Source organism: Lolium perenne, chromosome 6 (assembly GCF_019359855.2).
Source record: "Lolium perenne isolate Kyuss_39 chromosome 6, Kyuss_2.0, whole genome shotgun sequence".
Taxonomy (NCBI): Eukaryota; Viridiplantae; Streptophyta; class Magnoliopsida; order Poales; family Poaceae; genus Lolium; species Lolium perenne.
The window spans coordinates 269,812,391-269,836,095 of NC_067249.2; the positions used below are offsets into that span (position 1 = coordinate 269,812,391).

The 23,705-nt window shown below is 46.7% G+C and overlaps 1 protein-coding gene and 1 pseudogene across 1 annotated transcript; both read right to left on the bottom strand.

Annotated features, from left to right (window-relative positions):
* Positions 1–6,722: 6,722 nt before the first annotated feature.
* Positions 6,723–7,343, bottom strand: LOC139832748 (uncharacterized). The gene has a single exon (XM_071822588.1). It carries the CDS (start codon positions 7,341–7,343, stop codon positions 6,723–6,725), a length of 621 nt encoding a protein of 206 aa, XP_071678689.1.
* A 12,792-nt stretch (positions 7,344–20,135) lies between these two features.
* On the bottom strand, positions 20,136–23,687 carry LOC139832749 (uncharacterized; annotated as a pseudogene).
* Positions 23,688–23,705: the final 18 nt, after the last annotated feature.

Sequence of the window (23,705 nt, forward strand, 5' to 3'; positions counted from 1 at the left end):
GCTTAGTTTTTCCTCAGTTTTCCCCGAACCCTTGTCTGAAACCCTCACAAGGAGCTTGGACGGGAGGAATCCCTTTAAGTTGACCGTTAGTGGGGCCGCTGTTGGTGCCCCGCTGTGGACACGTCTCCACTTATCCAGATCATCGTGGGACCCACAACTTGTCCACGCTAGCCCGCCGGACCCACAGCTTACCCAGGTGACCGTTGCAAAATGGGAGCCTGAGCCAGCCCCGCGCCCGTGCCCATGCCATTGCTTCCCCTTTCTTTCCCCGCGCCCCATTGTTCTTCTTCTCCGCCAGCGGCAGCCCTTCTCCGGTAGGCGGGTGATGTCTAGTTTCTCTTCGACCTCCCGTTCTTCATGGCCGCAGTATGGACCCGTGCGTTTGACAAGATGCCCTGACTGCCCACGCCAGGAGCCTCTGAAGCGGTCGATCTGTAAGACGGACGACAATGGCAACCGTGGACGTGAGTTCCTTGCATGCGAGAGCTTGCCATATAGAGAGGGGGATAAGGTTAGATCTCGCTCCAATTGCTCTGTTTTCTCTCGATTTTCTTGTTATTCCCTCGCATTTGGGATTTAGGGTTCACGTTGTTGTTTTCAGATCCTGAAGAAATGCAAGCATTTCGAGTGTATCGATGTGTACGTTCAAAGGCTTCAATTGCAGGAATCAATTGACGCTATTGGGGAGAGCAATTTGGGAGGGGGGGGGGGGACTTGCTGTAGAGAATGCGGCGGAGAGATGAGCCATTCCGATTATGCCTAATGCTCCCAATGCAGAACTGGTAGAAGTGAAGGGAGAACTGAAGAAAATGAACAAAGCAGTTAAGGCAGCTGATCGAGTTGAAGAAGCAAGCTAATCTGATGGCTGGTTATTTTTTTTTGTTGTATAATTGCGATCGGATTCTTATCATTGCTCATCAGGCGCTAGAAGTTGTTACAAGGGATCCCTTGTTACAAATCCATTATTCAGTTACATGTACTTGTAGTTGTTTTCAAAGTTAGTGTGTGCATTCACTGAAATTACCAAAAAAAATAAAAATACATGTTAGGGAATCTAGGAATGCTAAATAAAGTTGATAATTGTTAGAGGGGTGACAAATAATGCATTCACCGAAATCCCACAAATATGTATGTCTCATGTTTATACCAAAATTATACCACTTTTGGGACGTTTCAAATAACCAAAACTATATTCCCTAAAAGAAAAGGGATGCTAAAGATAGTTGATAATTGTTAGAGGGGTGACAAATAATGCTTTCACAGAAATCCCACAAATATGTATGCCTCATGTTTATACCAAAAGGGCTCCCATACCAAAATTATACCACTTTTGGGACGTTTGAAATTAACAAAACTATATCCCAAACTCTATTCCCTAAAAGAAAAGGAATGCTAAAGAAAGTTGATAATTGTTAGAGGGGTGATAAATAATCCATTCACCGAAATCCCACAAATATGCCAAATATGTATGCCTCATGTTTATACCAAAATTATACCACTTTTGGGCCGTTTCAAATTACCAAAACTATATTCCCTAAAAGAAAAGGAATGCTAAAGATAATTGATAATTGATAGAGGGGTGACAAATAATGCATTCACCAAAATCCCACAAATATGTATGCCTAATGTTTATACCAAAATTATACCACTTTCGGGACGTTTGAAATTACCAATACTATATCCCAATCTATATTCCCTAAAAGAAAAGGAATGCTAAAGAAAGTTGATAATTGTTAGAGGGGTGATAAATAATCCATTCACCGAAATCCCACAAATATGTATGCCTCATGTTTATACCAAAATTATACCACTTTTGGGACGTTTGAAATTACTAAAACAATATCCCAAACTATATTCCCTAAAAGAAAAAGAATGTTAAAGAAAGTTGATAATTGTTAGAGGGGTGATAAATAATCCATTCACCAAAATCCCACAAATATGTATGCCTCATGTTTATACCAAAATTATACCACTTTTGGGATGTTTCAAATAACCAAAACTATATCCCAAACTATATTCCCTAAAAGAAAAGTAATGCCTAAAAGAGTTTATAATTTTTAGCGTGTGAAAAATAATACAGAAAACCAAACTTGGTGAATCCGGTGGCAAACTAGGTATTTAGCATACATAGAGGATGGAAGCTAGCCGCCGATAGAGAAAGAGGGTGGTGGCCCCGATCAGAGAGAGAAAGGAGTTATCCTGCCCGTTAGATCATACGATCAACGGTCGGCAGGCACGATCCGCGTGACAAGGGCTAGACCAATCAGGGCAAGGTTGGGCGTCCCCTATGAGAATTTGTGAAGGGAGAGGGCAAAACTGAGTAGTATCAAGAAACTAAGGGCACGTGAGTAGTAAACAGACTAAGAGATTCAAATATGAGATTTAAAAAAATGGAAAATACGTGTTTTATATAATGAAACCCATCTTGGCCTACCTCAAACTATTTGCAATACAAATATACATGAGTGTGAAAATTGTGGCCTCATTCAGACAAAGTATGTTTTGGGGAAAGCTGTTTTGGGAAGGGCTTATTGTGAAAAGCCATGCACCTTCATAGCTACTAGGTGATTTGAGAAGTGGCAATTTATGGTAAAACTTGATTTATCTATGATTGTTATGGTTCCCAACGTGGCAGGTCGCGTAAGAAGACTCCATGAGTAAGTACCACTATGGTTTTATCTTTTTTGGAATTTGTTGCACATGAAATGACTCAATTAGATAGCTTAATCCCATTTGTTGACTCTCTATTGACTAGCCACTTGAGGGTAAAACTGAGTATATTGCACTAGCCAGTATTAGCACTCAAGGAGAAAACTGAGCACAGAAAAAATGCTAGTATAAGACTCGAGGTTATACCTGAGTATATCTAAATTTTGAGGGTTAGACTCGAGGATGCGTGTTGCGGTGCAGAAGTGGAAGATGTGCAATTGTTGACGCGTAGGATGCGGGTCGCGGTGCAGAAGTTGAAGACGTGCAATCATGGACGCGTGTCGCGGTGCAGAAGTCGAAGACGTGCAGACGTGCAACCGTGCACGCGTAGGACGCGGGTCACATTTAGGACCCCTTGCCTTTATAGATGCCTCTCCCTGTTCGCCTCATTGCACTATCTCACTGTCACTCTCACTCCCTCACGCAACGCCACCTCTCACGTCCCATCATCTTCTCCAAAGCAAAAAACCCTCTCCCTCTCCTCTGCCGGCAATGGACAAGGAGAATGCGAATCAGTCCTCTGTCCTCGACGCCGTCCCCTCTAAGCACGGCGCCTCCATCTTCGACGCCGTCCCCTCTACGGCCGTCGCCGCCGCAGGTGCATTGGCGGCTCCCGCCGGTGCATCGGAGGCTGCCGCCGGTGGCGGTCAGATCCCGCCGGAATGGTACCCCTACGAGAAGGTGCCGTACAACTGTCCGGCGAACCCCTACGACACCTGCATGGAAGACCCTTGGAACGAGGTAACTACGGTTTGCTCCCTTGTTGTTCCCCTTCTCTTCCTTTTTTAACCCTATTTTTGCTGGTTCCCTAGTAACTATTAGTGCCGATCTGTAGGTAGGATGAGTATTGGGTTAATATTTGCGCCGATTTTATTCCATTTTGATTTGATCCCTTCTTGATTTATGCAAGTAATCATGGGATCTCAATCAGTTAAGATTTGGGGTTAAGATTTGGGGTTCGGCCGTTCGGTTAATTTATGCAAGTAATCGTGTGATCTCAATCAGTTAAGATTTGGGGTTAAGATTTGGGGTTCGGCCGTTCGGTTAATTTATTCAGATCTGGAATTTGTTTCTTTGCCTATGATGAATCGTTGGGCACAAATTTGTACAAGGCGGGTTCAGCGAACCATTGCTGTGTACAAATCTGTTGTGCATGAGTTTTGGTTCGCTAACCCCGTCCCTGTAGATATATAATCGTGTTCAATCTAACTGAGGCTGCCTCTGTTTTTCCTAACTTTGTTATGTTGCAACTCATTCACCTATACTTTCCGTTTGATATGGATCAGGTGCCTAGCACGGACATCGGCAGCGACGAGGAGGATCAGCACACCAAGGCTCGGCAGGTGCTACGGAGGCTGCAGGTCGCCCAGTTTGCCTCCTACTTCGCCAAAGGTGTCTACAAGTGCCCCTTCTGCACTAGGAGACTCGGCGGCACCGACTTCAACTGCCTCCTCACGCATGCCGAGGACATCGGAAGGACCTTCCCCAAAGTCGGCGCGACGGTGAATGTCTACTCCTTTCGCGCCAAGCACAAGGCGCTCGGCATTCACCTCCGCAACTTCCAGCGGGTGGAGATCGCCGCCGGGCGCATGCCTCCGATAAAGCCCAAGGTGCCCAAGATCAAGGGATAGGGGAGCAAGAACTGGAGGAGGAGCCAGATGGAGTAGGCGGAGTCCAGGACGTGTGCTGCTGCTGCAAAGCAGCTTTTTATTTTGTTGTTGTTAATATGTTGGTATTGTGAAGAACCTAAGAACCTGTTATTATTTTGGCTACAGTATGCAGCTTATTATCTACCTATTATCTATCCCTATTCTACTATAATTGATTGTTTAGATGTTTTTAGAGTGGACTGCATTCAAACTAAAAAGAGTAAACCTACACACTAAAACCTAGACTAGATGCAAACTAAAGTAGATGAATTAAAGAAAAAACCAAAAGATCTTATATACATGCACGGAGGGAGTACATATGAACCAAGATTGGTGAGGTCATTAATATGGACCAGAGGGAGTACTAGATTTGCTGCCATATTGGGCAAAAAACGAGGGCCAAAAGACACAAATAATTGAAGAAAGATAGAAATGAAAGCTTCTCTAGATTTGATAATAATTTGGTGAAAAAAGACAGAGAGAAAGAGGGGAAAAAGGTGCTCTTAAAAAGGGATGCCAATTTGGGCCGAGAGAGACAGAACCCAGCTCCTGCTCACGTACAACCAAACGCGGTCTCGTCCTGTCCCACGCGGTCCCTTTCTACCAGCCCCACGCGACGCGGCCCCACACGACGCAGCCCCACACGTCAGCACGGAATGGTCAACTAAACGGGAATCCTACCGTCTGAGCTCCTTCTGCGGGTTTCAGACAAGGGCTTGGGGAAAACTGAGAAAAAACTAAGGAGCTGAGGAAAACTGAGTACAACTAAGGACCCGAGGGCATGAAAATAGAAAGCCCTAATAGAAATTGGATGGAGATACATCTCTTCGTGTTGCGCATATCTAGTGATATATTATGTAGCATACTTTTGTAGTGTCGTGATGTTTAAGGATGCATATAATATGTAGCATATCTAGTGATATATTATGTAGCATACTTTAAGGATGCATATAATAGGGATAGGATAGAGAGACATCGCTTCGTGTTGCGCATATCTAGTGATATATGTAGCATACTTTTGTAGTCGCGTGTGATGTGTAAGGATGCATATAATAGGAATTGGATAGAGAGATATCGCTTCATGCTGGACATATCTAACCGAGTAGTTGTGCGGCCACGAACATTTGAGAGAAGAGCATGAGTCTTGCATGCCACAATGCCGAAAGCTACACTCTTTGGATGCTCTCTAGCTAGTCGTAGGACCGGAGACATCTCTAATTGATTCGTGCATCTTTAATTTCCATTTGAGGAAATGGCGTGCTAGTTTTCAATGCCATTTTCGAGCTAGCGCTTAAAGGGAAAACGCCACGGACAAAAGCTGGATAGTCCACTAAACTGAAGAAAACAAATGCTTTTTTTGGCTGATGAGCTGGACAGTTGAGCTGACTGATTCCCTCGGTCGCACGTCAGAGAAATTTTGTAGCCCCACATGTGAACCCGGGCGCGTGGACGCTTAGGTAGAGCACTGGTACATCTAGTACACCGGGCTATTTTACGGTGATTTTTTAGGCCATCTTCACCCTATGTCGAACCGTCTATTTTAATTTGTTAAGATTCAGTCCTCGGTTGGATTGGCCAAGTTAATGATGAAACTAACAATCTTTTACTTGAACCAGCACATATTACTTTATCTTTGAAAGGGGAACGTTTCCTGCCTCTGTATCAAAATGATAAATACCGTCTTTATTGCATTATTTAAGAAAATTCTGTTGAGATTTTTACGAATATTATGCACGAGATGGATTATATTTGAACTCTGAGTTGTAATAGGTGGTGTACAGGTTACCGTAGTATTCAAGTCAGACTCTAGTAGCCTCAGCCACCTTATAATGTGAGGGGTACCACACACTGCAACCCATGACGGCTTAATAGCAGCAGGAGTGCAAGAGGACCCAGCAGCATGTGGCGGTGCCTAAGGTGGCCGGTGTTGCGGTATCATTGGGGAGAAACGCCAGTAGTCATGCCCCGTAAAGTAGGCGAGTTCGCTGAATTGTGTTAATAAATATCGGTGTCATCGTTAGACTATGATTGCTTGGCTCTCGGTAGATCGATTATGCGCCTACAACGTTCCCCTTTCAACGATAACAAGTAATGTCATAGCGAGGTTGAAGGTTGTTATGTATTTCACATACATCCTTTTATTCTTGTGCAGAACAATGAGTAAGATCCATAAGAAAGCAACAACAATGTAAGGTTCCTAGCGATTCAACCTCACGAATTCATCTCCAATTACAGGATTCATACGAGATCTGCCCCGAATTGGGGTTACACAGAGAGAAAAGGGAACGAGACTTAATTAGTCTAATCTGTTCAGTTCTCCCGTCCTGGGGTCGTCCTCCTTTTACCGAGAGCTTGACTTCGGGCTCACGTCTTGGGTGTTTTGGGCTGGGCCTTGTCGGGAAGCATCTGGTGGCCCATCTTGTTGGTGGTACCGGCCTGTGCCGTGACATTCCCTCCCCCTTGAGAGCTGTCTTGACCCCAAGACAGGACTCCAGGAAATCGACGCCGCAGAGAGTGTTCATCCTCCCAGGTCACTGCCGAGGGTGGTAACCCAGTCCATTGCACTAGAGCTCTTGGCACCATGACGCCGCCGCGCTGGATTTGCCGGCGAGCCAGGACCTGTTGCAGTTGTAGTATAGCAAAATCATCCAGACAAAGGAGGGAGATATCAGCACTTACAGACTGAGAAGCTGGGAGGCGTAGCTTGAGCTGGGAGACGTGCACCACATTGTGTATCTTGCTCGTAGCTGGTAAATCCAGTTTGTAAGCCACCTCTCCGACTCGAGCGAGCAATTTGTAAGGTCCAAAGAAGCGAAAAGCCAGTTTCTGACTGCTGCGAGCTGCTAAGGACGTCTGAACATATGGCTGCAGCTTGAGGAATACCGAATCGCCCACAGAAAAGGATCTCTCGGAGCGATGCTTATCTGCTTGTTTCTTCATACGTTCCTGGGCTCGAATCAGTTGCTGTCGGAGAAGGCTCGTCATCGTCTCTCGTTCTTGAAGCCAGAATTCCAGGTCAGGTACTGCACAAGCCGATGAAGCAGAGATGCCAAAATGTCGAGGAGGATGCCCATACAGTGCTTCAAAGGGCGAGCGTCCCAAGGCTGAGTGAAAAGTCGTGTTGTACAAGAATTCCGCGAGAGGCAGCCAGCGGAACCATTTTGTAGGACAGGCATGAACGGTACAGCGCAAGAAGTTCTCCAAACACTGATTCAGACGCTCTGTTTGCCCATCCGTTTGCGGATGATAGGAGGAGCTCATCATGAGCTGAGTGTCTGTTAGTTTGAACAGTTCTTGCCACAGCTTGCTCGTGAATATCTTGTCACGATCGGAGATAATGCACTTCGGCAGTCCGTGCAACTTGTACACTTGATCAGTAAAGGTTGTGGCCACCTGTAGCGCGTTGAAAGGATGCTTCAAGGGCAGGAAGTGAGCGTACTAGGTCATTTTGTCGATGACAACGAGAATGACATCGTGACCATTGGATTTGGGCAGTCCTTCGACAAAATCGAGGCTTATTGTATGCCAAGCTTGCTCCGGTACTGGTAATGGTTGGAGGAGGCCTGGGAGCTTTGTGTGTTCCACTTTGGCGCGCTGGCATGTGTCACATTGTTGTACAAACTCCTGTACAGTTTGCTTCAGGGCTGGCCAGGCAAACAACCTATGGATGCGCTGATATGTCGCCAGGACGCCGGAGTGTCCTCCAATTCCACTGTCATGGAGGGATTTGATTATATGCTGCTGCGCCAGTTTGTTTGCTCCCACCCAGACTTTACCGTTTTTACGAATAATGCCCTTATCTAGTGTGAATCCCTCTGCATTGCTGCCCGACACACTGAGCTCTGTCCAGAGTTGTTTAGTCGCTGCATCATCGTTGTATCCTGCAATCAACTGGTCGATCCAAGTGGGCACTGAAGATGAGATGGCCATGAACTCTGATGGATGAGGACGGCGGGACATAGCATCAGCAGCTGCATTGGTGATAACTTTCTTGTACTGAATAGTGTATCGAAGCCCCATGAGTTTCACATATGCCTTATGCTGTATACCTGTCCCTAGTCGCTGCTCCGTGAGGTGCAGCAGGCTTCGTTGATCAGTTCTGACGACAAACTCTTGATGCTGCAGGTATGAGCGCCATTTCTCAACTGCCATGAGAATCGCCACACATTCTTTTTCATATGTCGACAGCGCCTGGTTCTTGGGACTCAGTGCTTTGCTGAGGTATGCAATGGGGTGCCCCTCCTGCATCAGAACCGCCCCTACACCGTACTGGCATGCATCAGTTTCCACAACAAAGGGTTTCGCGAAGTCAGGGAGTGCTAGGACTGGAGCGTGAACCAGCGCACTCTTCAGGTTAGCGAATGCTTCCTCTGTGATTGGTGTCCACTGGAACAAAGTCCCCTTGCATAGCAGCTGTGTGAGTGGCCTACTAATCATCCCATAGTGCTTGATGAACTTGCGGTAGTACCCTGTAAGGCCAAGGAACCCTCGCAGTTGCTTGAGTGTCCTGGGCCGTGGCCATGCTTGCACTATGTCAATTTTGGAGCTGTCAATGGCGACTCCTGCTGTGACGTGCCCTAGATACTCCAAATTCTGTTGGAAAAAAGTGCACTTCGTCTGTTTTAACTGTAACTGATGGGCTCGGAGAATCTGGAATACTTCACGGACTTGCTGTTGATGCTCCTCCAGGGTTGGCGAATAGATCAAGATGTCGTCCATGAATACCAGAACTCCTTTTCTCAGCATCTTTTCGAAAATATGGTTCATGACCCCCTGAAAGGTTGCTGGCGCATTCGTATGGCCGAACGGCATTACCAGGAACTCATACAACCCCTGGTGCGTGCGAAACGCTGTCTTGTACTCTTCTCCTTCTGCCACACGGAGCTGATGGTACCCTGAAGAGAGGTCCAACTTAGTAAACCATCTGGCCCCTGCCAGTTCATCGAGCAGCTCGTCGACCACTGGCATTGGATGTTTATGTTTCACGGTGATGGCATTCAGCTGTCTGTAATCGACGCAGAAGCGCCAGGTACCATCCTTCTTCCTCACTAGCAGCACAGGTGACGCAAAGGGGCTTGAGCTATGACAAATTATCCCTTGCCTCAGCATCCGATGAATCTGTCGCTCGATTTCATCCTTCTGGTGTGGTGCGTATCGGTAAGGGCGGGAGTTAACTGGTTGAGCCCCGGGTACCAGTGGAATCTTGTGATCGTGCTTGCATCGAGGAGGCAGAGTGTCTGTTGGTGTGAACAAGTCTTGGAATTCTGCCAGCACTTCAGACAACTCTGTGGGAGAGTCACTGCCCTGTAGCACCTCCATCCTGTGAATGCCATCTTGATGTACCGGCTGGACATGGATGCACTGCGCCACTGCCCCTCGGCGAGGAAGCCCTTGCAGTTGCTGGGCATTGATAGGCTGGCCCACGCCGCCCTTGTCCTGAATACCGAGCAGAGTGATTTTCTTGCCCTTGTGGCGGAATCGCATTCGCTGTTGGCGCCAATGTACCCACATGGGACTGAATTCCTCTAACCAGTCGCCGCCCAGGATAATGTCATAACAGCTGAGTGGAAGAATCTTCATGTCCTGCTGGAAGGAGTTCCCCTGACACTGCCAAGATAGTTGCCGCACCATGCGATCACTCGTCATGGTCTCGCCATTGGCAACCACAAACTGCGACGGCGCACACTGCTCCTTAGTCATTTGCAGCTTCTCCACCAATGCTGCATCCACAAATGACGCTCCACTCCCCGAATCTACCAGGATGAGCACCTCTTGTTGGCCGACGCGACCATGCAGGCGAATTGTGCGGCAGCGCGTCGGCACTGCTTCTTCAGTAGTCGCCAGATCGACACACATGAGCTCATCCTCGGAGCTCATGTCGTCTGGGCTCTCCGCACTGGCTTCTCCTCCTGGCGGCAGTACGTCCAGTAATTCCTCCAAGATGTGGAGAGGAATCTTATCAGGGCACTTGTGGGTGCGGCTCCATTTCTCGCCGCAAGTGAAGCATTCGCCCTTGGACTTGCGGTACGCGCGCAGAGATTCAAGCTTGTCATCCCAGCGCGGCTTGTCCGGTCTCTTCGTGTCATCAGCACGGACTGGAAATTTAGCTTTCTCTGCTGCTCCGCCGGCCTTGTAGTTGTACTTGGAGCTCGACTTGAAGGAGTGGTGGTGTTGTCGAATATTCTCCTGCTCCGTTTCCTGCAACAAGGCAAGCATACTCACAGTATCCACATCTTCGGGCATTCGAAGTAAAACAACAGAACGAATTTCATCAGATAAGCCAGCTATATATCTCTCCACAAAGAACACCTCACTCGTATTTGGATCATGTAAGAGGATTTGGTGGCAGAGATGGTTGAATTTTTCAGTGTAATTCTCTACTGTGTCTGTTTGACGGATATTGAGGATCTGACACATAAACAAATTGAATTTGTTCCTGCCCCAGTAGGATTCGACAGCTATAGAGGTCTTCCCAGTATATCAGATATTGTTTGGATTGGAGGGTTTTGAGCCAGAGGGCTGCGTTGCCAACGAAATTGAGCATGGCAAATTTGACTTTCATCAAATCTGAGATGCCGTAGATTTCGAAGTACACTTCGCAGTTGTCCTTCCAAATGGAGGGATCGGTTCCGTCGAAACGGGGAAAATCCATCTTAGGCGTGAATCGCGAGTGGTGGGTGGGTGGTCTCTCATAGTACTCCTCCTCCCCATGCCCTCGGAGATAGGGTTGAGCAACGATCGTACCGTTTTTCGGGGGTAATCGATGAGGTCCGTGGACCTCAGGGATGTTCCCCCGTGCAGAGTTGTCGAAGCCGTGCCCATCGGGCCGTCGCGCTACCGCGCCCACCGCCGGTGGCGTCGGAGGCGGTCGCGACTCGATGATGCCCAACCGCGTGGCGGCGTCCTCGACTTGGAGCTTGAGCGTGGTCATCGTAGACGCGAGATCCGCCACCGCTGCATCCATATTCTTCGTCCAGGCGGCGAGCCCAGCGAGCTGCTCCGTGAGCGCATCCAGCTTGGTGTTGGTAGCCTCCGTAGCGGCCATGACGGTCTCCGCCATCTTCCTCTCCGCCGCCGTGGGTTGCTTCGGTGCCAGGGTGAAGCTCCGATTCTCCGGTCAACCGTCGCAAAATGGAGATGCATATCGAGACCCGCCTCCCCACCGCTTCGGAATTACGCACGGAAGAAAAAATCTGGTGGTGGATTTGTGGCTCTGATACCAGATGTAAGGTTCCTAGCGATTCAACCTCACGAATTCATCTCCAATTACATGATTCATACGAGATCTGCCCCGAATTGGGGTTACACAGAGAGAAAAGGGAACGAGACTTAGTCTAATCTGTTCAGTTCTCCCGTCCTGGGGTCGTCCTCCTTTTACCGAGAGCTTGACTTCGGGCTCACGTCTTGGGTGTCTTTGGCTGGGCCTTGTCGGGAAGCATCTGGTGGCCCATCTTGTTGGTGGTACCGGCCTGTGCCGTGACAAACAACTTCAAACAAACACGCTTAGGTTCACACCCAGCTTTCTTTTATTTAACATCTTAAGTTCACACCCAGCTTTATTTTATTTAACTTGTTTAGTCCACACTCAGCTTGCTCTAGCATACCACTAAGGTTGGAGCAGTTTTATTTGATCACGGAGATGCAGCGTTATTTTGGATGATCCCTCTTTGGTCACTTAGTTGCACTAGTAGAAAAAGGGCCTACAGTCCCGGTCCATTTGGACCTTCAGTCCCGGTTTTTCAACCGGGACCAACCAGTCGGGACTAAAGCCTCAACCCTTTACTTCCGGTTCAAATGTGCACCGGGACCAAAGGCCCCGCCACGTGGTGCGGCCAGGGGGCTCGTGGTGGAGGACCTTTGGTCCCGGTTCGTGAGACGGACCGGGACTGGAGGGTCTCTGCCGCGGCAGAAAAAATGGCCATTTCTCTGCCGCGGTAGAGGTTGAGGGTGGAGCAGCGTTTCTCTGCCGCGGCAGAGTTTCAGGTTTTTATATTATTCATTCAATTCTACAATGCATACATCATTCAAGAAACCACAAACGTCATCATGTATATATAGACATCATCATGAAATACAGTACAAGTAATGCATGTTTACAATATATAAAGCCGGGACCAAAGGTATCATATCTATTCATATCCCTAACATATAAGTACGAACTCCCGATGGTATTCTCCATTTCGAGCTATGACTTCGCTAAGAAAGAATCCCACAAGTTCCTCTTGAATTGCTCGTATGCGATCCTCCGTTAGGAGAGAGTCCCGTAGGCGTTCCATCTAAATTAAAAAAAGGAAATCAATATATATGAATGGAACTCAATACAATTGATGGTAATAAAATAAGATTGTGAAATATTGTTCACGTACACAAATGGCTTGTATAGCCTCCTCCGGTTCCCTGTGACAGGTCATCTCGCGAATGAACTCGCAGACTTAGAATCCACATAAGTTATTCTCGGGTTCCTGCTTCAAACACTTCACGAAAAAAATAGTTTGATCAAACTAATAATCAAGCATGGTATTGAAACAAAATATCAAAGAGATTCGCGGACATAGCTATATATATAGTACTACTTACAGGGTGATCTTTAAATGTAAGCTCCAGTTTCCATTTACCCAGAACAGTATTGATGAACCATTTCCAAGCCCTGCCCGGCAAAGAAAAAATGAGTTAAATGAGTTATTTGATTAGTTGATGATATCATCGAATGAGAACATATGAAGATGCATCGATACGATATTGATTGAAATTACCTCTGGAGCAGGGCAGCCATGTTCGCCCATTCCTCATGTTCTTTACGTTTCGAGTCCATGACAAGTACTACTCCTTTGTTAAGCTTAATGATTAGGAGAATATAGTGAAAGCTGCACACGCATAACTCGCCGGATTATTTAGACTTCACATCGAGTAAGCGAAAATCGAATGTATGTAAGACAGTTATAACACTCACTTGAAGTTATAAGGAAAGAATATTTCCTCTTTGTTTGCTTGCTTCAGTAAAAACATTAGAATGTTGTCCTCTATGTCCTTGGTGTACCGTCAAACCGTAACTTCATGAACGGTGTTTGGGTCAATGAACCCAATGTCATGGAGCTTGCCTTTTTTGCATTCGAACATCTTCATTCTGCATAATATATAGCGTACAAAAAGAATATAGTGAGGATAATTGTTAGTGCAAATGAATGAGCTAAGCTACAGACTTAATGACATAAATAAATCACTTACAGGCAGTAGAAACCAATGATAGATTTGTCGAGGGCGTCTTGATTGAATAACTGAAATAGTTCTTCAAACTCTAGGTTTATCTCCTCCTTCCCCCGGAAGTAGTGCTCATGTCTAACTGCCACCGTGAGGTAGCGATCACAGTTTCGACAGGCTTACAGGTACCATTCATGCAACCTTCGCATCTGAGTCCCTAGACGCGCGAGCTCGCCAGGTTTGACGAGATCATGTCCGTATTGATACTTGTTTACGACTTCAGCCATTGGATAGTAATCTTCGTACTGAACATCCCCTCCATGATCTCTAGCCGCCCATTCGATCAGCGATGCCGTCTCTAGGTCATCATAGGAGTGCATGACGAAGGGCGGTAGCGACTGATTTTCCTGTTGTCCAAGCTGGGAAGTTTTTGTCGCTTTTCTCACTCTAGAGGACTGTCCGAGAGAGGTCATAATCACATGCCAACTCAGCTTTCTTTTGTCTCGTCTCGACAAAGTGCTTCATTGTATTCGGTGCTATAAACAGCTTTGGCGGAGGCTTCTTCGGCGCAAGAAACACCTTCAACTCGGCGGCTGCGACTGCGTTGGTTTGCTCATCAGTCTTCTCATATGGTAACAAATCTGGAGTCTTGGACCTCTTCGGAGCTGATGATCTCTTCGGAGCTTTAAGAGGTGCCGCGGTACTTGGCTTCCTCTTTTGCTTAGGTGGTTGCATACTTGGCGGAGTCTCCTGACGAGGAGGAGGCGGCGGAGTATTCTCACGCGGAGGAGACCGCTCACGCGGAGGAGACGGCGGAGGCGGAGGAGACCGCTCACGCGGAGGAGAATCATCACGCAGAGGAGAATCATCATCGCACAGAGGAGAATCATCTCGCGGAGGAGACTGCACAGGTGGCGGAGGCGGTGGAGGACGCGGAGAACGAGTTGGAGGTCGCATGCTTGGCTTCGAACCTGGAAACACAATGTTCTCCTTCCGCCATTGAACGGTGGTTCTAAGGGCTTCTCCCAGTTCTTTGATTTCCCCATCTTCACCTGCAGGTTGCTCAAGGATCAACGGCTCATATCCTGCCATCACTTCATCCACCATCACAACAGCATAGTCATCTTGGACCGGACGGCAATGGTAAGTTCTTGAAGGTAAGAGATTGCCGACCGCCGCTTTCATGGATAGGTTGGCAAATTTTACATGCAGCTCACAAGGACGGCTCTCTGTGAGATCATACACGGGGGGGGGGGGGGGTAGCGAGGAGGCTCCATCACCTTTTCACCATCAGTATCCTGCTGAGTGGAAGCCACACTGCTTTTCCGGTATTGAGATTGCAGCGGGACGATAGCATCGAGCAATGCAGTATCTACATGCTGCACCTGAGCCATCTGGGAGGTAAGTACTTGGGTTACTTGGGCAACGGTGGCTTGAAGGGCGCTCATAGAATTCTCTAAGGACGCTGTGCGGTCTGTTTCCTTTGCCTTTCTCCTCGCATGGCTTTTATCAGGAAATCTCTTCCTTTCCGGAGGAAAGCCATACTTCCACAGAATGGAGCCTTTTGTGCCTCGTGTTCGTCCGCCGTGTTCTTTGTTCCCAAGGGCGCGTGTCAGCCCGTCGTTCTCTCTTTCGGGGTGGAACCTCCCCTCCTGCACGTCCCTATGTGCTTGTTCAAGGGCTTGAATGGGCTGCTTAAGATGTTATTTATTATAGATACACTTCCCTGTTTCTGGGTGCAACCTTCCCCCAATCCCGTAGAACCACTCCTTCGACCATTCGGTCCAACCGAATATCCCTATTCGGATCCCTTTGTTGACCAGTTCCGCCTCAGCTGCCTGCCACTTAGGCCGGTTAGCCTTGTAGCCACATGGACCCGTAATTTGGTGATATTTCTTGAACGCAGCATTTTCCTTATTTGTTGCCGACCTTTTCTTAAATTCTTTTGACTCCGTGGTGTACTTCACAAATTCACCCCAGTGATCTTTTACCTTGTCATACCCTGCATTGAAGTCTAGAGTCTTCTTTTTCTTGATAAGGCTGCGCAATCTTTTCTTGTGGTGCTTGAATAGTTCGGCCATCTTCTTCAAAGCAAAGTCATTGACTGCCTCCTCCATCTTTGCCTTTTTATCGGCATCCTCCTCTGGAGGTAGGTTGAAATGTGCCATGAGCTTAGTCAAAAGGCTGCGTTTGGCTACATCATCGATATAATGACCAGCTGGTTCATCAGACTCTCCCTTCGGCTTGTGCCATTCTCGACCGGTGATCAGGATGCAGTCCCTAACAAGCACTCCGCATTGACTTATAAATAATTTTGCATGCTTCTCGGGAGCAATCGGTTTACCACTCTGATCGATTTCGGTGATGTAGCGCCTAACACCGTCGGCCAACTTTTTGGCCGGGCCTCGCTTCGACTTTACAGAAGAATTGCTCGATCCGGAGGGCTAAAAAAGAAATAATTCATCGTCAATACAAATTAGTTAATGCATCTAGTCAGCAGCGGCTTAATTTATATACCTCGGTGATAACTATGGTTCCATCACCGGAGCCATTATGATCTTCTTCCTCACTGGAGCCATCTTATCTTCGGTCAATATTATCCGCTCCCTCACCGGAATCATTCAAAAAAGTTGCGGTGACATCGTCACCGCCATCATCCAGAATACCGTCACCGCCATCATCCAGAGTACCACTGGCTATGAGCTTAGCCATGAATTCTTCTTGGTCTTCGTCTCTGTATACCTCCATGCTTTCTGCAACGACTTCCAAGTTATAGGAACCATCGTATGATCACATATACATAGATATTAATTAAGGATAATGCAAAAAACTGAAATTGGAGTTACATATATAATTATTAATTAAGGATCGATAATGTAGTGCTGAAAGCAGATAGTGCAGTTACATGCATACATAGGTCGGGTCCATTTTTATTTAACCCTAATACATCACTAGAGCCTCTCAAAGGCGCCGACCGGGTCCTGAGCCGCGTCGGCTGAACACCCAAAGCCACGGAACAATAAAATGATCATAGCTAATGTGAGATCCCTGCATAACTGACCATCACCTCCTATGCATGGTGTCTAACGCATACATGTAACGGTGAACGTGCTCGTCCTCCTCTCTAATGCGCTGAGCTACCACCTCCTGCGGGGCCGGCTCCCTCTGAAACGACCGTGGCCCACGCGACCTCCACCAGAGAAGATCCGGGTCGACGACGGGACCCGGATTCCGCACCAAGGTGCGCGCCCCGGAAGATAACACCTCCCAGTGCCACCCCGGCGGAGCCCAGTCCAGAACGAACCCTCCACGACGTGGCATCGTAGCTACGAAAACTGAATCATATATGTAGTAACATAAATAAAAAAACATAATATTGTGCTAAATAAAATAACTATATATACATACTACTAATATTTAGTAAGTAAATATTTCTAACTAATACTACTACTAATATTTAGTAACTAAATATTACTAATAATATTTTTATCTAACAAATATTTGTAACATATAATTTCACTACTTTTTTACTAACAAATATTTCTAACTAGTAAAATTTATCTAACAAATATTACTTTTTTCTAACATACAAATATTTCTAACATATAAATTTCACTACTTTTTAAATTTCACTAACATATAATTTTTTATAAATTTCACTAACTTATAAATTTCACTATTTTTTATAAATTTCACTAACATATAATTTTCACTGCACTAACTATTTTTCTAACTATTTTTCACTACTACTAATTTCACTACACTAATCTAACATAAAAAATATTTCTAACTAATTTGGCAATACTACTAATTTCACTACACTAATTAATCTAACAAAAAAATAAAAAAAAAAATACACACATGCATGCCTGCCGGCGGACTGCCGGAGGAGAGGGAGAGGGGGGCTTACCGGCCGGCGTGGAGGAGGGCGGCGACGCGTGGAGGAGGGCGTCGATGGCGTGGAGGAGGGCGGCGCGCGCGGTGGAGGCGATGTGGCGGACGGCGGCGGCGCACGGACGGAGGCGCAGATGTAAGGAGGAGAGGCGGCGCGGGCGGTCGGCGACGCCCGCGGAGGGCGGCGGCGAACGGCGACGGCGGTGTCGGCGACCGAGAGGAGCGGCAGCCTGGCGGCGTCTCGACAGTTTCCTCCGCGCGATTGATCTCCGCGCGGATACGAAGGGAACAATTATAGGTAAGACCCCTTTGGTCCCGGTTGGTGGCACGCACTGCGACCAACCGGGACCAAATGTCAATTTTCGGGCTGTTCACTGCCCGCGCAAAATTACCCTTTGGTCCCGGTTCGTGGCACGAACCGGGACCAAAGGCCAATTTGGATGTGCCCTTTCAAATAATTTTCGTTTCCCGCCTTATTTCAAATCAGAAAATAACATATGATATATCAAAATGTTCAGAAAAGAAATCTCTATGTAATAAAAGTATAATTTATTCATTATGAACATTTAAATATTTACATTCCTTATGAATATGAATTTGAATAACTTATGAATATGAATTTGGATATGAAGTGACTTTTTCAAATAATTTCGTTTCCCGCCTTATTTCAAATCAAAAAATAACATATGGTGGGTAAGTTTCCTGCCAAGACGCCGCGCGGGAAAGTTTCCCGCCACGACGCCACGAGGGAAAGTTTCCCACCACGACACCTCTATAAATAGCTCCTACGTCCCCGTCTGCCACTTCACTCATCGAACTCAAGCCCATTTCATAATGCCCCCAAAGCCGCACCCGCCACCGGTGGAGGTGGACCCGTAGCTCGCCGAGATAGAGGAGTGGGAGGAGCTTCAGCAGCTGCTGCGGCAGGAGGCGGCAGCCAAGAGGGCAGCAGCGGATGAGGTGGACCCATAGCTCGCGGAGATAGAGGAGTGGGAGGAGGCGGCGCTAGCGGCTACCATAGAAGCATTTGAGAGGCAGAGTCTCCAGGAGCTGCATAAGCGGCAGTGTGTGGCAGATCTGGATAGTGAGGAGATGCATAAGCGTCGTCGTGAGGAGAAGCTGCAGCAGCTGCTGCGGTAGGAGGCGGCAGCCAGGAGGGCAGCAGTGGATGCACGGAAAAACTAGTCGAAGTCTTTATTTTAGTTTAAATTTAGTTAACGTATCTAGTTAAATTCCAATAAAGTCATAGTCATTACTTTGGTTTAAATTTAGTTAACGTATCTAGTTAAATTTCAATAAAGTCGTTGTCGGTTGTTTTAGTTTAAATTTAGTTTATATACCCCTTTTATCCCGGGTGGGGGCTCAAACCGGGTTAAAAGATGGGGGGCTTAATCTGGAGGAGGAAGAAGAGGAACCCAGAGCTGGTGGCTTCATCGTGGCTGACGCTGATGATGAGGAGGAGGAAGAAGAGGAAGCCAGAGCTGGACCATCTAACCTTTAGTCCCGGCTGGTGGGTGCAACCGGGACTAAGGTGGTTTTAGAAGCCATGTACCAAACTATCGGCGGGATAAGGACGTGCGGGCAACCATTAGTCCCGGCTGGTGGGTACAACCGAGACTAAAGATGGGTTTTGTGTCATCTAACAAAACTGTCGGTGGGATAAGGACATGTGGGTAACCTTTAGTCCCGGCTGGTGGGTGCAACCGGGACTAAGGTGGTTTTAGAAGCCATGCATGTACCAAACTGTCGGCGGGATAAGGACGTGCGGGCAACCATTAGTCCCGGCTGGTGGGTACAACCGGGATGAAAGATGGTTTTTGTGTCTTCTAACAAAACTGTCGGTGGGATAAGGACGTGTGGGTAACCTTTAGTCCCGGTTGGTGGGTGCAACCGGGACTAAAGCTGTCGGCAGGATAAGGACGCGTGGGTGGACGCACTGCTCGATGAGATAAAGCATGTAGCGCACGACGCCCTGTCGAAGGAACAAGATAAAGTAGAAGCGGCATCGTGCCTATAAAAGGAGCATCGATACGCCTTGGCAAGCAGATCAACAAGCCAACCTAGCAGGTAGGGAGAGTTTCATCCCCATAGATGGAGGAAAGGGTTGGGAAATCTCCCGTGGCGGAACTTCTCGAAGATGTCGTTGGTGCACACGCCCTACGGCATCTTCGGAAGTTTCGCCTCGGAAAAAATTTCCTACAAGCCCGTGAAAGACTCCATCTCCTCTAACAGTGTTGGGGAAAGGGTTGGTAAATCTCTCGTGGCGGAGCTTCTCGAAGATATCGTTGGTGCACACGCCCTACAGCATCTTCGGAAGCTCCGCCTCGGAAAATTTTCCTGCAAGCCCTTGAACGACTACATCTCCTCTAATAGTGTTGGGGAAAGGGTTGGGAAATCTCCCGTGGCGGAGCTTTTTGAAGATATCGTTGGTGCACACGCCCTACCGCATCTTCGGAAGCTCCACCTCGGAAAATTTTCCTGCAAGCCCGTGAATGACTACATCTCCTCTATCAGTGTTGGGGAATCTCCCTATATATATGGTACAAAAAGCCAACCATCTCCACTTTTAATATCTTATATACAGTTACATGATTACACAAAATAAATGGGAAATTGATTGCCATGTTGAGATACTCATTTGTGCCATGAACATTCTTCAATTAACTTGATCATGGAGCATCTTCATCATTGAACCTTCTTCGGCCATAACCATGGAGCATCTTCATCATTTAACTTGATGCTTGGGTCAATGTCCACTGTGAAGGGTGGAATTTTATCAAACTTATTATAATCTTCTGACATGTCTGTCTTGTCCTCCACTCCCACGATTTTTTTTCTAGAAAGAACTATGTGGCACTTTGGCTCATCGTATGATGTATTCGTTTCCTTATGTCTCCTTTTCCTTGGTTTGGTAGACATGTCCTTCACATAAAAAACCTGGGCCACATCCTTGGCTAGGACGAATGGTTCGTCTCTATACCCAAGATTGTTGAGATCCACTGTTGTCATTCCATACAACTTGTCTACCTGAACCCCGCCTCCTGTTTTCTTGACCCATTTGCACCTAAACAAAGGGACCTTAAAAGAAGGTCCATAGTCAAGTTCCCATATCTCCTCTATGTAACCATAATATGTGTCATTTGAGCCTTTGTTGTTTATTGCATCAAAGCGGACACCACTGTTTTGGTTGGCGCTCTTTTTATCTTGGGCGATCGTGTAAAATGTATTCCTATTTATCTCGTACCCTTGGAAAGTCAATACAGTCGAAGATGGTGTCTGGGTCAACAAGTACAGCTGATCTCCAATAGTGGTGTCATTCATGAGATGTTTTTGCAACCAACCGCCGAAAGTCGACATGTGTTCACGTGTAATCCAATCGTCCGATTGCCCCGGGTTCTGGGAGCGTACAAAATTCTTGTGTACATTGATATACGGAGCCACCAAGGTGGAACTTTGTAGAACTGTGTAGTGTGCTTGAGTGAAAGAAATCTCGTCCCTACATATCATTTATTTCCTTCCTAGCGTGCCTTTTCCACTTAGTCTCCCCTCATACCGCGATTCAGGAACACCAATCGGCTTAAGGTCAGGAATAAAGTCAACACAGAACTCAATGACCTTCTCTGTTCCATAGCCCTTGGAGATGCTTCCTTATGGCCTAGCACGGTTATGAACATATTTCTTTAAGACTCCCATGAACCTCTCGAAGGGAAACATATTGTGTAGAAACATAGGACCGAGAATGGAAATCTCATCGACCAGGTGAACGAGGAGATGCGTCATAATATTGAAGAAGGATGGTGGGAACACCAGCTCAAAACTAACAAGACATTGGACCACATCATTCTGCAACCTCGGTAGAATTTCTGGATTGATTACCTTCTGACAAATTGCATTGAGAAATGCAGATAGCTTCACAATGGGCAGTCGAACATTTTCCGTTAGAAGCCCCCTCAATGCAATCGGAAGCAACCGCGTCATTATCACGTGGCAGTCATGAGACTTCCGGTTCTGGAATTTTTTCTCTGCCATATTTATTATTCCCTTTATATTGGAGGAGAAGCCAGAAGGGACCTTGATACTGCTCAGGCATTCAAAAAAGATTTCCTTCTCTTCTTTTGTAAGAGCGTAGCTGGAGTAATGACGACCTTTATCTGTCTCATGCAGTTTTTTGGGGTCTTTCATACGTTGCTGGTCCTCCCGTGCTTCTGGTGTATCTTTTGTCTTCCCGTACACACCCAGGAAGCCTAGCAGGTTCACGCAAAGATTTTTCGTCACGTGCATCACATCGATTGAAGAGCGGACCTCTAAGACTTTCCAATAGGGTAGATCCCAAAATATAGATTTTTTTCTTCCACATGGCCGCGTGTCCGGCAGCGTCATTCAGAACAGACCGTCCGCTAGTACCCTTTCCAAATATTACTTCTAGATCCTTGACCATACCAAATATATCAGCACCATTACGGTGGCAGGCTTCTTCCGGAGATCTGCCTCACCGTTGTAATGCTTGCCTTTCTTTCTTACGGGATGGGTATGCCTAAGAAATTGACGATGCCCCAGGTACATGACCTTCTTACATTTATCTAAATATTCACCTTCGAGCTCATCTAAACAGTGCGTGCATGAATTGTATCCCTTGTTTGATTGTCCTAAAATGTTACCAAGAGCAGGCCAATCATTGATGGTTACGAAAAGCAGCGCTGGTAGGTCAAATTCCTCCTGCTTGTGCTCGTCCCACACAGGTACACCTGCTATGGACCACAGCTGTAGAAGTTCTTCGACTAATGGCTTCAGGTACACATCAATGTGATTGCCGGGTTGCTTCGGGCCTTGTATGAGCACTGGCATCATAATGAACTTGCGCTTCATGCACAACCAAGGAGGAAGGTTATAGATACAAAGAGTCATGGGCCAGGTGCTATGGCTGTAGCTCTGCTTTTCAAAAGGATTCATGCCATCTGTACTTAGACCAAACCTTAAGGTCCTTGCATCCTCTTCAAAGTACGGGAACTCTCTATCGATTTTTCTCCACGGAGACACATCAGCAGGGTGTCTCAACATCTCGTCTTTCTTACGGTCTTCTTTGTGCCATCGCAACAACCTAGCGTGCTCTTTATTTCTGAACAAGTGTTTCAGCCGTGGTATTATAGGAGCATACCACATAATCTTGGCAGGAACCCTCTTCCTGGTGCGCTCGCCCTCAACATCACCCGGGTCATCTCGTCTGATCTTATACCGTAATGCAGTGCACACCGGGCATGCATCCAAATTCTCGTACTCACCGCGGTAGAGGATGCAGTCATTAATGCATGCATGTATCTTTTGCACATCTAATCCTATAGGGCAGACAACCTTCTTCGCTTCGTATGTACTGGCGGGCAATTCGTTACCCCTTGGAAGCTTCTTCTTAATTATTTTCAGCAACTTTTCAAATCCTGAGTCAGTGACACCGTTCTCCGCCTTCCATTGCAACAATTCCAGTGTGCTACCTAGCTTTTTATGGCCATCTTCGCAAGTTGGGTATAACAATTTGTTGTGATCCTCTAACATCTGGTCGAATGCCAACCTTTCCTTTTTAGTTTCACATTCTCTCCTAGCATCAGCAATGGCCCGACCAAGATCATCATTAGCAGGCTCATCTAGTGCCTCTTGATCTTCTGCTTCATTGTCTTCATTGCCTTCTAATGGAAAACAACCCCCCTCTGCAGTATCACCGTATTCAGGGAACATGGGATAGCTGTCATCATCCTCCTCTTCTTCATTGTCTTCCATCATAACTCCTCTTTCTCCGTGCTTGGTCCAACAATTGTACTGGGGCATGAAACCGTATCGCAGCAGGTGGCTGTGAATGGTACTCGAGGAAGAGTAATTTACGACATTCTTACAGTCAACACAGGGACAATACATAAAGCCACCATGTTTGTTTGCCTCAGCCAGGGCGATAAAATTACTCATGCCTGAAGTGAACTCGTCGAAGCGTCGGTAAATGTACATCCATTGCCGATTCATCTGCATGATATAATTAAGCTTATCAAAAACCATTACAGAACATCATGATTAGTGAAACAATGTATATATATATACACGTGCATTTTATCAATGACAGAAAGATGGATAAAGTTGTTAACCTCGATGGAGAAGAAAAAAGATAGTTAAGTGTGGCTTGTTTTGTGTGAACTCAAGTGGCAAAACCTCTTAGGCATTTCATCAAACACCTCTTGTGCATATGAAGAGGGCAAAGCAACATACACCCCTCTT